Genomic DNA, 12,598 nt, shown 5'->3' on the forward strand with positions numbered 1-12,598 from the left:
CCATATTTCGAAAAGCCTGAAGGTTTGCTTGGTTTTTGGAATCTGCACTGAGTCACAGAGACAGCCAAAAAAAAGTATACCTTTTACTGAATCATATAAAAATACTGTAAAAAGATATTTTCATGAGACGCCTTTGTTTTTTTACATATATAAGAACAAAATATTTTGCATTATTTACTCAAACTAGGTAATCCTCAGATTGATTGACTTGTACAAAACTTAAATGTTTATGTTAACATATGTGTAGCATATCGCAGTCCATTATAAGTAAATTTATAAAACTAAATTTATTCATCCTCAACAAAAATAGAAAATGAACTGGAGAAGAATATAGGGAAAATTAAAACAAGTGGCAAATTCTAACACTGTAAAGTGTCTGCAGTACCTATTCATGTGACCTGTGGACTTCCCTTTGTCATCCTATGCCTGAGGATATATGAAGGGGGCTGGGAAGGCAAAGGGACGTTCAATTGTCATCACCGGCATCTTCTTTGATCATTGCACTACCATCAAATGCATTGGAATGCTCATTTGCTTATGTCCCAATCTTTTTTTTTTTCATGCTCTGTTCAATATTTAATGCATTTCTATGCCCTTGGTGCTTCCTTGGGATTTGACATAGTTAGAATAGAATGTGGTTGACTGTGCTGAATCTGAATCCAAAGAACAAAAGTAGTAACAGACAGACAGGTTAAATATAGTGATTTGTAAATATCCAGGTTACATTGTGAATTTTTCTTTTGGAATCGGCTGAAAGTAATGTCATTCACATGGTGGGATGGATCCATACAAGTCTCCTGGGGCCTTTTCTTTTACTGAATGCAGGAATACATTTCCATTTGGTCCTCCCCCCCCCCCCAAAGTTCATGTGTCCCACAAAACCTTCTGTTATTCAAAAGTAGGGAAAATACCCAGAGGTATCTCATCACATTTTTGGTTGCCTGACACATTATGAATAGAACTGAAAGGGATAATAGAAACTCTGGATCCAACCTAACATATTTTAAGTGTTTTATTGTATGTGTGACAATGACTTGAAACAGTAATCCCTCATAAAACACAATGCATCAACTTCTTTTCTTTCTTTTTGCCTTTCTTCTTTTCCTCCTTTCTTTCTATTTTCCTTTCTTCTTGTCATTTGCTTACCTATCAGGCTGTTCTGCAGTTTGGAGCCAGTACATATTCTAAGTGTATTTTTAGCAGTTAAACAAGGAAATTTTGGAACCATCAGTGTTTGCCATATTCATGATGAAGTGTCAGTTTGCCGCTACAACATTTGCTCAAAAGAAAGACAATTCTAAATTTAAGATGGTCAAAAAAGAAGATTATAAAGAGAAAAAAAGTATTATAAAAAGAAAAATAGTATAAATCCACATGAAAATCATATGGAATATCTAGCTTCCTGTCAATTCAAGATTAAACCAAACCTCTAGATTTTCCCATCAATAAACATAACATATTTGTTCAAGTATTTGCACATAGTATCTATGTATTGGCCAGAAGCCATTCTCAAAAAAAAAAAGGAAAGACCAGGAAAACCTCCCCAGCAAATTGAATTATCTACTGATTAAAATTGCCTATAAAATAAGGCAATTTTCGTCCCATCTGCACAGAAACAATTTTATCTTTCACTTATTATAGACAAAGGCAGCGTTGCATCTTCTTCCACTCCTATGCAAAAAACAATAAAGAAGGAGAAATAGACAACAAAGGACAGAAAGAAAAAGAAATAGAGATGACATGATTTTGATGAGATTAGACAGGAAATGAAAGAGCCTACAGAAGGCTTAACAGGTTTTTATGTTGGGATCAGCACAAATCTACGGACTCAGTCACTCTACTAAGTCCTACTGAGTTCAACATCTCTTCCTGCCAAGTAAGCATTCTTAGGTTTCTAATCCTGCTCAGTCACTATGCCATAGTATACTTCTACTCAAGTGGAAGGCAGACAAGAGCATTGATCCCACTTGTTACCTTACTGGGTAGATGGTCCGCAATAGGGCAGGAAGGGAAAGAAGTTGCAATGGACTTCATAAGAGAACAGCTTCATCTGCACATTCATGTATGTTTTAGAGATCACACTCTCAGAGAAATTCTATTCAGTGCATATACGATTACTTTTACCTTTCAAAAGTAAGTATTTGTTGGGAAAACTTCATCTTCCTTTGTGTAGACCCTTACTTTCCTATTGGGTAACGACAGTGATATATTTTGACACTGTTCTGGGATGTCAGAAACAGGCTTACAAGTATATGCCACTGAGAACAATAAAAAGTGAAGAACCATTAATCTTTTGTATTTAAGATTCAATATTGCTAAATTGAAACTAGCCCCAAATCTTTTGAGTGCAGTTCAAGGTCCAATAAGCAAACAACCAGTCATTAAAAATCTAGCATCAAAAAAAAATGCTTTGAGTCTTTTCAGCCCATTCCACACAGCATTCTCTGAAGCCATTCTGAATTCATTTTTCCCTAATACAATGCACCCGAAAGCAATCTCTTCAAAGATTAACAGACAGGACAATAAATGGAACCAAACATCATAAGAGCATTTTTATGGCACTAGAAAATTGTAATATACAGAATATTTTGTTGGAGAAAATTATTCACTAAATAGTGTCATTTTTCCCCCCACTGGACATTCCATGTAATACATGCTACAAGCATGTATAAATAAAAAGGAACATTAAATGTTATTATATAACTTTTGCTTCATAGTGACAATTTCTTCCTTTATATTTTTCAATAGCCACAAAAATAATGGTCAGCTAATCTTGGTCTCTCTGGCTTCATATAAAATTTTCACAGCACGAAGTTTGAACTGATTTCTGGAAATTAAAGAAAAGTTGTTTTTACTATTTTTTAAACTTGTTTGCTGCTTGACTTCCAATGATTCTGGAATGTATGCTTAACCCAACTGGAGGAGATTGTAGAAAGTAAAATCTTTAACCATGGAAATAAAATATTTCATGCATATATGTATAAATTTTACTTATTGTAAGTATTGTATGAATTACAATTTTAAACCCTACAGAGAAAATCCTAAATGGAAATTATCTCTAGATAGTTGAAGTTTTAATCAAGGCCTTATACATGAGATAGAGGGTTTGCCATCTTTTACTGTGAATTGGCCAGTGATATATATTTCTGACTGATCGATTTCTGCTTTCACTTCTCATTTTTTTTTCATCTCTGATTAAGGTGAATAAGCCTAAATTCAAAATTAATGAAAGGTCTGTGAGAGATAGTCAACCAGGACATGTCAGGGGCAAGCAAGCTGCTTTTCTTTCATTTTCATTTAGGTGCAAATAAATAAATACATGCACAGCAAGCTTTTGGTTCAGGCCAATTAGGCACTAGCCCAGGACACCAAAGTACCAACACAGCCCCTCCTTCCAAGTCATTCTAAAAATGCAAATTTTCACATTAACTGGAGGTAGTGCAATTAGTCATTGTCATTTGGGGTGCCAGCTATTCTTGAGCTGGCACTGGATACAGATAAATAAATCCAAGTTGTTAGCTGTGAGGGAAGAGAATCATATTTTGAGATTATCAGAAATATTGCCTAAACCTCCTGTCCAAAATACCTAAAATACTTCACCACTAAAGTTACATAAAAGCCAACAACGAAAAGCAGATTAGAAACTCGTAGAAAATTGCATGTAAAAGAATGTTGATATATGAAATGTGGAGGCTTTTTTGAGCTTTAAAAAAATTAAAAGATCATTGCTCAATAGAACATTTAAATGGTGGAAAATCTGATTTATACCATTAAATATATTTAAAGTGTTACACTATTCACAGTGCTGATTCTTAAAAGGAATATGATAGGTGTCATAAGCAGGACCCGAGTCCTTGTGAGATGTAACATTCATGACTATTTCTGTGAACTAGAATAATCACTTTAGGTCAGGGGTGTCAAACTTGATTTCATTGAGGGCGCGTCAGGGTTGTGTTTGACCTTGGGGGGCTGGAGGAGGCATCGGCAGGATAGGCATGGCCAGCTTAATGTCACTCGTTTCTGGGGCACCTGCGATGGCCTGAGTGCTCTGCCAGAGAAAACGGGCTCCCAGCTCAATTTTCGGCTGTGATGGCCTCCTGCAACCCTCTGCCAGTGAAAAAAGAGCTTGGGAGGGTCACGTGCAGCCCTCCCGAGCTCCATTTTCGCTGGCAGAGGCACCACAGGCCAATCCTTCACTGTTTCCAGGGTGGGCCTGCGGACTAGATTCTAAGCAACCCACGGGCAGGATCCGGCCCTCGGGCCTTGAGTTTGACACCCCTGATTTAGATGCTCTTCAGTGGTGTTAGATTGAAGTTTATATATTGTGGTAGAATATATTATATATTGTGGGAGAATATATATATATATATATTCTCTCTCTTCCTCATTTCATGGTGACTACATTTCAAAAGCAATATTATGTCCATTTATGGGAATGCTTCCACAATAATAATCTAGATAAATTCTAACATATTACATTATTTCATCAGATAACTGGGATCATTATTATAGGTTATAATTGTGAGAAAGTAGCCTTAATTAAGACCTGCCATAGAATTCCTGCATTAAATTCCCTTCTAAAGAAAATGTGTAAAACATGCAACTTTATTATTTATTCAGAGCTATTGATTCTATCCAAAATAAATAGGAAATGTTTGCATTCATGGACTACATTCCTCTAAGACCCATATGTACTTTCTGAAATGCAACAGAACTTTCATGTTTTATGATGATTTTGTACAGATGCTCTATATCTCTTTCATATATGACTTACTTGTAATTTAGAAAGCTATGGTCAAGAATTAAAATGGAGGGGGGCTACGTTTTTCTTTCTCCCTCCTCATTTCATGGCAAACTTCATTTAAAAAGCAAAAACTTGCCAGTTTATTATTTTATATCTCGACTTGGATGCTATGCACTTTAAGACAAAGATACGAATTACACATAGTTTGTTAATGTTGTTTAAGCAAAATAGTATTGGTGGTAATTTCAGTTTCTCTTGGTTTATTTTTATTTGATTTGCCTGCTTTTTTTTTGTTTGTTTTGCTTTCGTTTATTTCATAACAGGGATTGGTCAAGGAGTACCAGTAGTGGCCCTCATTGTAGAAGGTGGACCCAATGTCATCTCCATCGTCCTGGAATATCTGCGTGATACACCCCCAGTTCCAGTTGTAGTATGTGATGGGAGTGGCCGAGCATCTGACATCCTTGCATTTGGTCACAAATACTCAGAAGAAGGAGGGTAAGTCTATTTGCAGAACCCTGTATTCATATAATTTTTTCTTTGTAAACTCAGTCATTGTCATATTTAAATATTTCAGAAGTAGCAGAAGCATAATAATTTTTCTTATGTATTGCCTGTGTGAAAAGTCCATACTAGGACTTAAACTATAGGTTTAACCCACATGCACTATATTCACACACTTACACCTTTCATTCTTCTGCTTAGAATAAGCAGTATCAAGCAGTATTTTAATATCTTAAATGTCTATTTGCTGAAAGATACAAACATTCAGACTTGGTGTATTAATAAAAATGGAGCAGATGTGGCAAAATCTTTGAAGAGATTATTGCAGTGTTAAAAAATGAAGGTAAATAAATCGGTGCTTGGGAAATGTCTTTAGCTATAATCTTCATCCTTATCCTTATTCTCTTGGTACATTTTAATGTCCCATGTGTTCAATCATACGTTTTTCACAATCCAAACCATATTGTCAAAATTATTGTGCAGATATGCATGAAATATTTGTCTTCTACATTGCAGATCACTGTGAGACTGATGCTCTTTATTTTCTACAAATCTATTTGTTGTTTGTTTCCTTTCATTGCTCTGTATCCTCCCTGACCTTCTAGTCCTGGAGAACATGAAACCTGGAGGAAGAACAAAGTTGCAAAATGTAAAGGAGAGAAAAGGATGTGCAGGAGATTAATTAAAATCATAATCCATTGTACTGACTAATCTTATCAGTAAAATGTATTTGAACAGCAGCTTAGATCTGGCAGCATCTACCATTTTTCCCCAAAAACAAAACAAAACAAAACAAAACTTGAAGTTATCCGGTGACAGCCTACTAAATAATTTATAATTGGACACAGACCAGATTCCCAAATGCATCTGGTCATTGCAGTTTAGCAGGAATCATAGCTGAAAGACCGCAGTGCAATTTAGTGTGGAAAGACTATCTTGTCTGACATCAATTCAAGAGAGATTTCTAAGTCAGACAGAAAGATGCCATCTCTGCCATCTGTTTCTACTGGATCTCCCATAGCAAAGAAAGCAGCTATTGTGCGAGAGTGTTTTGTTCTCAGGTCTGTCTGACTTAAAATCAGTCTGCCAAATGAAAGAATGAATTTTTGCAGGTATCCGTCCTGCAAACTGCATCCCCTAAAGAGTTTGGGAAAGGTCTCATTGAATATATATTCTGCTGGATCAAAAGATTATTTATTTAATATTCGAATAGCTAAAGTAGATATATTTGCCATTCTCCATTTTAATTTACATCTGCTTCTAATATCCACTAAATTTTCATAGTTCAGGCCCAAGTATAGCTCAAAAGAACCCAAGGAATGTTTTTAAATATTCCTTTCTTTCCTGTTAAAATGCATTTTGGTATCACAAGGGATTCATTTGATAATTTAAGAATTTTCCCACCATGGTCTTTTTAAAAAATATACCTAGATATTGACAGTCAGAGAGACCTAAATTCTACTCCTGTCTTAGACACAGAATCCGAGAATTTGGTGACTTTAGTCCAGTCATTTTTCTTCTCAGCCATAAAAAAGAAAGCAGTGGCCAGCCACTTCCAAATATTTTGTCAAAAAAACTACCCGAGTTTGTCCATGTAGTTGCTAGCAGTCAAGATTGACTCAAAGACACACATATATCTGCATAGAAAATCGTTTTAAGATCCTTCTGGCATATCTAGTGGCAAATGGAAGTGACTTTGGAAGAAACCAGTAATGCACACCTTGCATCCCCTCGGTCGGTAGCACAAAGAAAACCGATACCCATTTCTCATCCCATCTCATATACTCCTAATAAATTACTTTTCAATGGGTCCAATGTCATGTTGCAACAAGTCAAGCTTCATTAATGTTTGACTGATGCATGTTTATTTTTTTATTTACTTTTCTGTCTTTATGAAATATTTATAGCCTATTTTTCTGCTTCAATATCCTGGGACAACTGACAAATCTATTTGCTTGATATGCTTTATACTGTTATAGATGTCATCTTCAGCCCTAAATATTCTTACTTGAAACAAGTAGATGTGATCTGCAATCCTAAATATGCATATTGATTAAAATATAATGCCACAAATCACTGTTCTTGGGTAGCAGACGAATATCCTTATTAAAATGTTGTCAGTCTGCAAAATATCCACCAGTGATTCCCTGAACAAAAATACACATGTTCAAATATCTTTTTTAAAATACAAAAGAATTAATGAATTGTTTCATATTTCTCAGTTCCTGAGATAACTTAAGTTATGTGGAAGCTTTATGCAATTACTAATGTTTCAAGGAAATGTCATTGGAAACATGTTGACTCAAAATAGAAATGGAGGTCCAAAATCTGAAAGAACCCAGTTTAAGGAATGCCAAGAGCTAGAGAAAGCATGTGTACCGACAGACAAACAAACATCACACCCAAACATGTTTGTGTGAATTCCTAATTCAGAAGCATTGAAAATTGAACTAAAGCATCATGACCCTAAGATATATCTTAATATATTTGTAAATTCCCAATGCTGGATCAGATATACTGTAGATGTAGATGTAAATGGTGGAATATCTTTTCCATGTATTTGAAAAGAATGTATATAATTGCATTAAAAATAACTTTAACGTTTGTCACTTTACAGTAGCCATTTTACATGTTGTCTCCTTAGGTCCTTAGCAGTTGTTTACTAAGAAATAGCTACATTCTGAAGGACACCACTATCCAAGGCTAATGGATCTGGATAGTTTGCTGGAAAAATTGATTCTGTGTCCCGAAATGACCCCAATATTCCCCTACAGCTGTGTATTGCAAAGAAAGTTGGGAAACTCTGGTTGAGAGCTTTCTTTCAGGGACCTGTTTACCATTATTCACTTTTTTTTATTAAAGGATCTTTATTAAGGCTATATGGAACCAAAATTCTCCTGTAAAAACAACTGAAAGTAACTTGAAAATAACTCTTTAAAACTATGTGGCATGTATAAATCAGTATGACATTTTCCAGGCAAGTGAAAAAATATGCATCAAATATTTAATTTGCATTTTAAAATAAAAGTTACTGTAGAATGGATAGATAGGTGTGATAATCTCCCAATTTCTTTTTTAAAAGTAGAATGCAAATAGAAGGATTTTAATTTTAATTGAGTACCAGCCTGACGGATGAAGTTCCTAATCCTTTCTGCCCATGCTATTTTTATTATCAAAATCTACTCGTAACGCAGCTGCTTTCCCATCTGCAGTGGACAAACATATGGATCCCTTTGCTTTTCCCTGCAAGTGGGAAAGCAGATGGAGAGGTAGAAATGTTGGTGACAAAAATAGAAATCAAATTTGATCAACAAGGTTTCAGTTAAGTAGAACAATATTTCTTCTAGTTGTTCAAATAACTGTTCACAGTTAAATGTTATATCTTTTAATTCCTTTAATCAATAGAAGATGTGTGAAGAGTTTAAATTTGCTTATATGAAGGAGCTTGTCCACAGATAGATAGACTACAAAGAACTCTCTTTGTATGTTTGTACATACATTTAGAGACAGGTGGGGAGAGGGGGAGGGGAGAAAGAGTGCATAGCATAGCATAGCATAGCATAGCATAGCATAGCATAGCATAGCATAGCATAGCATAGCATGTGGTTAGTTTAGTGGTTGGAACACTGCCATATCATGTGGGAAACCGGGTTTCAATTCTGTTGGTACTTACCTTACCAATAAGGATCCTTGGGTAAAGACCCCCTAACACTTTACCTGCCTACCTCGAATATGAGAGTCATGTTAGCTCAGACCTCACTTAGATTAACAAGATTTTGGGCAACCAGGATAAACTGACAATAAGTGGGCTACTGAAAGAAATCATACAAGATGAGTCAAGAGAACCTGGAATTAACCTAACCCTATACAACGAGAGGAATACATGAAATATTTGAGGGTAGTATGAATGGATAGAAGAAATACATAAGAACTATTTACCCAATGCTTTAACAACACTTCACCATAGTGAGGAGAAATATGTTCTTGAACCTCCTCAAACAGATAATTACAAGGACTGGATACAGATACAAGTTCAAGAATGGAGTTACCATCAGCCATCTCCATTATATCACGCTGTATGCTAAGAGTGAACAAAACATTGACTTGCCACCCAGATTGGAGAAGTGCGACCTGATGGTAGTAAAGAGAGGAAATGTAGTTAAGACTGATGGAGTAGAACTGGCTCAGAAATTCTGGGAGTTGAAGTCCACAGGTCGTAAAATTGCCATAATTGCCCATCTCTGATCTAGAACAATATGTGTTGGCTGTTGAACTGGTTGAATTTAGAGATTACTGGGCCACTGATTTATTACATAGAAGTGGGAAAGTATCAAAGGAACCCAACATAGCCACATTTTATTTCAAAAAGGAATTTATTTAAAAGAAATTCTAATGAAAGGATTAATGCAAAATAACTTTAAAGAGGAAGCCAGTAGGGTTAAGTACTTTTCAGCAGAAAAGCTTAACTAACATATATATCAAATCCAGGATAAGTAACAGAAACTCTAATATTACCCTAAAATGCAAGATAGTATAATAATCTTAAATTACAAGAAGGCCAGTTTTGCTTAACATTACAAAAACTGTCTAAAATCATTTAACCACAACAGTATAGTTGAATCAATCATTATTGTGACCAGTTACTGAATGTTTTCAAATACGGACTGGATGGCAGAAGTATTTTAATTTGGATTACTGCCCTGGTTAATGGTTTAAATTACCCCATTCAATTCTATTAAGCTTGAGCTCAAGAGGTCATGAGAATAATTAATCAACACTATCAAAGAACAGAAAAAAGTTGATATAATTCATTGGAAAGATAGTCCAAATAAGAACAAAAAGGAACAGTTTTTATATTATTAAAAAAAAATTGTTTTAAAAATGTATTATTTATAATTAAGACTAAAAATATTAAAATAATTTAATATGTCAGGGGCAATAAACTCTGAAGATAATTCCCTTGATATATTATAAGAAGATTAAAAGAATTCTAAATTAGAATAAGGGATTGCAAAGAAGTTTAATACATTCTTTCATCTGTGTTCATTCCAGAAGATGTATGGCAAATATGCAGAATATATTTTCATTAAGGGAATTTAAGGAACTGAGATGACAAGAATCAATTTCTAGATCATCTTGAGAAATTGAAAATCAACAGATCAATAAATAATAATCCAAAATTTTTAAAAATTCAAATGAGCAATTGCTGGTAGGCCTGATAAATATGAAAGAGATCCCTAATTTGGCATCATGCGAAGGAATAATTAGGAAAAAAATTAAAATTAAAACTTCTATTATCATACTCTGTTAAAGAACTATGTCATGTGATCACACTACTTTTTATTTCTATAATTTTTTATATTAGATTTCAAGTAGAATATTGTAAGATGGAAACAATGTAAGACAGACAATCAAGATTATAAAATATGTTTGTCATGTTTTGTGTCACCTACAGATAAGGAAGATATACTTCATTGAAAGCCTTTCAGTTATATATTTTTATACTTTTTTCTGTAGTATTTGCTAGGAAGCATTAATGATGGGGTTTCTATATACTTTTCACAATAAACTTTTCAAAAGGGGAGATAAAGGTTTCAAATTCTCAGTTTCTCAGCTAGGCTTAATCAAATATTTTTCATAGCATTATTAAATATGTTCATTACAGTTTTGAATGTAATAAACATATATTATGATATTGCTTAACTGCTTCTAAATTTTATAGCTCCTGAAAAATACAGTGTTTCTTATTTTCATTTTTATTTTATTTATTTTATTTTATTGAATTTGTATACCGCCCTACTCCCGAAGGACTCAGGGCGGTGAACAGCCATAGAATAAAACATATAAATACAAAATTTAAAATAAAATAAAATGAATTAAATAATTTGGCTGAACAAATTTAAAACCCCAATAATTTAAAACCAAATTTAAAATTTCCATTTAAAAAGGGGAAAGACTTAGGTCAGGCCAGCTTGATGAAATAAGAAAGTCTTAAGCGCGCGATGGAAGGTACGCAGTATTTTGAAAAAATACTGGGGGTAACTTTGAATTTAAAAAGTGACTGCATTTACTTAATGTAATTAAGAAATATCTGAAATTGATGAACTATGCCGATATATGAATAACTAATATCCGCAACCGAAATTGGAATTGTCAAGCAAATCTTTATTGGTGAATTCATTAAGGTGGGGCCTCTTTGAAATGTTTGCATTTCTTTTTTCCAGGCTGTTTGCATGACACCTAGTTGTCAAGTAAGGCAAGATAGGCTACATAGAGGGGTAAAAACGTACAGTAATCAACAAAAGAATTGAAATAATGAAGCAACATACCAGAGAAAGGTTAAGGCTTAAATCGGGTAATAATCAAGCAGGTTCACCAGTTCACCAAGGTTCACCTTGGCTCAGTGCCTGCTGGAAGAGCCATTTTAAGGCCTTCCTAAAAAGTCAGAACCATAAAATAGCTTTGTGGGGAATGCTCTTCCACACAGCACAGTCAGCCCAGGATTTCATGGCCTTTTGGATAGCCATGGCTCTGTCTCAAATAGCAATGCATTGTCATGGTCTCATAGTATCATCCTCTCTGAAAGGCAAGGGAGCATCCTAATATTGGGTGCCATGACAGAAAAAGCTCCCTTCCCTGCTCCAACCAGATGGCAGTCCTTAATTGACAGGCACATTCCTGCTTTACCTAATGGGACAGAGTCATAGGAGCTCTTTCTTTCTTTCTTTCTTTCTTTCTTTCTTTCTTTCTTTCTTTCTTTCTTTCTTTCTTTCTTTCCAATAACCAGACCATTGACCCAGCTTTAGTTTCCACTTTCCTGTTTCTTTTCTTTTATTCCTGGCTGGGCTTCTTGATTCTTTGCTCTTCCAAATCTTTTCTCCTTCTGAGGGAAACAACTTGAAGATTTACCTCACACCACTCAGAGGATTCAGGATAGTGTATAAAAGGATAATAGACGTAAAGGTAAAGGTTCAGATTCCCCTCATACATATGTGCTAGTCGTTCCCAACTCTAGGGGGCAGTGCTCATCTCCGTTTCGAAGCCAAAGAACCAGCGCTGTCCGAAGACATCTCCATGGTCATGTAGCCAGCATGACTAAATGCCAAAAGCGCATGGAATACTGTTACATTCCCACCAAAGGTGGTCCCTATTTTTCTACTTGCATTTTTTATGTGCTTTCGAACTGCTAGGTTGGTAGAAGCTGGAACAAGTAACGAGAGCTCACCCCGATACGTGGCACTAGGGATTCGAACCGCTGAACTGCTGACTTTTTGATCGACAAGTTCAGCATCTTAGCAATTGAGCCACCACGTCCACCTGATAATAGACTAAAAATGATCAAAATCAATT

The 12,598-nt window shown here is 35.0% G+C and overlaps 1 protein-coding gene across 12 annotated transcripts in view; it reads left to right on the forward strand.

Annotated features, from left to right (window-relative positions):
- The window catches only part of TRPM3 (transient receptor potential cation channel subfamily M member 3), a 319,398-nt gene that overhangs the window by 244,348 nt on the left and 62,452 nt on the right, over positions 1-12,598 (forward strand). For 11 of the 12 annotated variants that reach the window (XR_015732244.1, XM_087886148.1, XM_034410255.3 and 8 more), the window contains exon 7: positions 5,068-5,242. Coding sequence is in view for 11 of the 12 variants with exons in the window: in XM_087886148.1 (XP_087742274.1) it covers positions 5,068-5,242 (175 nt within the window). In the remaining variant the exon portion in view is untranslated. Of the gene's footprint in view, positions 1-5,067; positions 5,247-12,598 lie in introns of those variants that run through there. The other variant, XM_087886155.1, reaches the window with a different exon arrangement.

The sequence above is a fragment of the Pantherophis guttatus genome, chromosome 2, assembly GCF_059756535.1.
Source record: "Pantherophis guttatus breed Tessera chromosome 2, ASM5975653v1, whole genome shotgun sequence".
NCBI lineage: Eukaryota > Metazoa > Chordata > Lepidosauria > Squamata > Colubridae > Pantherophis > Pantherophis guttatus.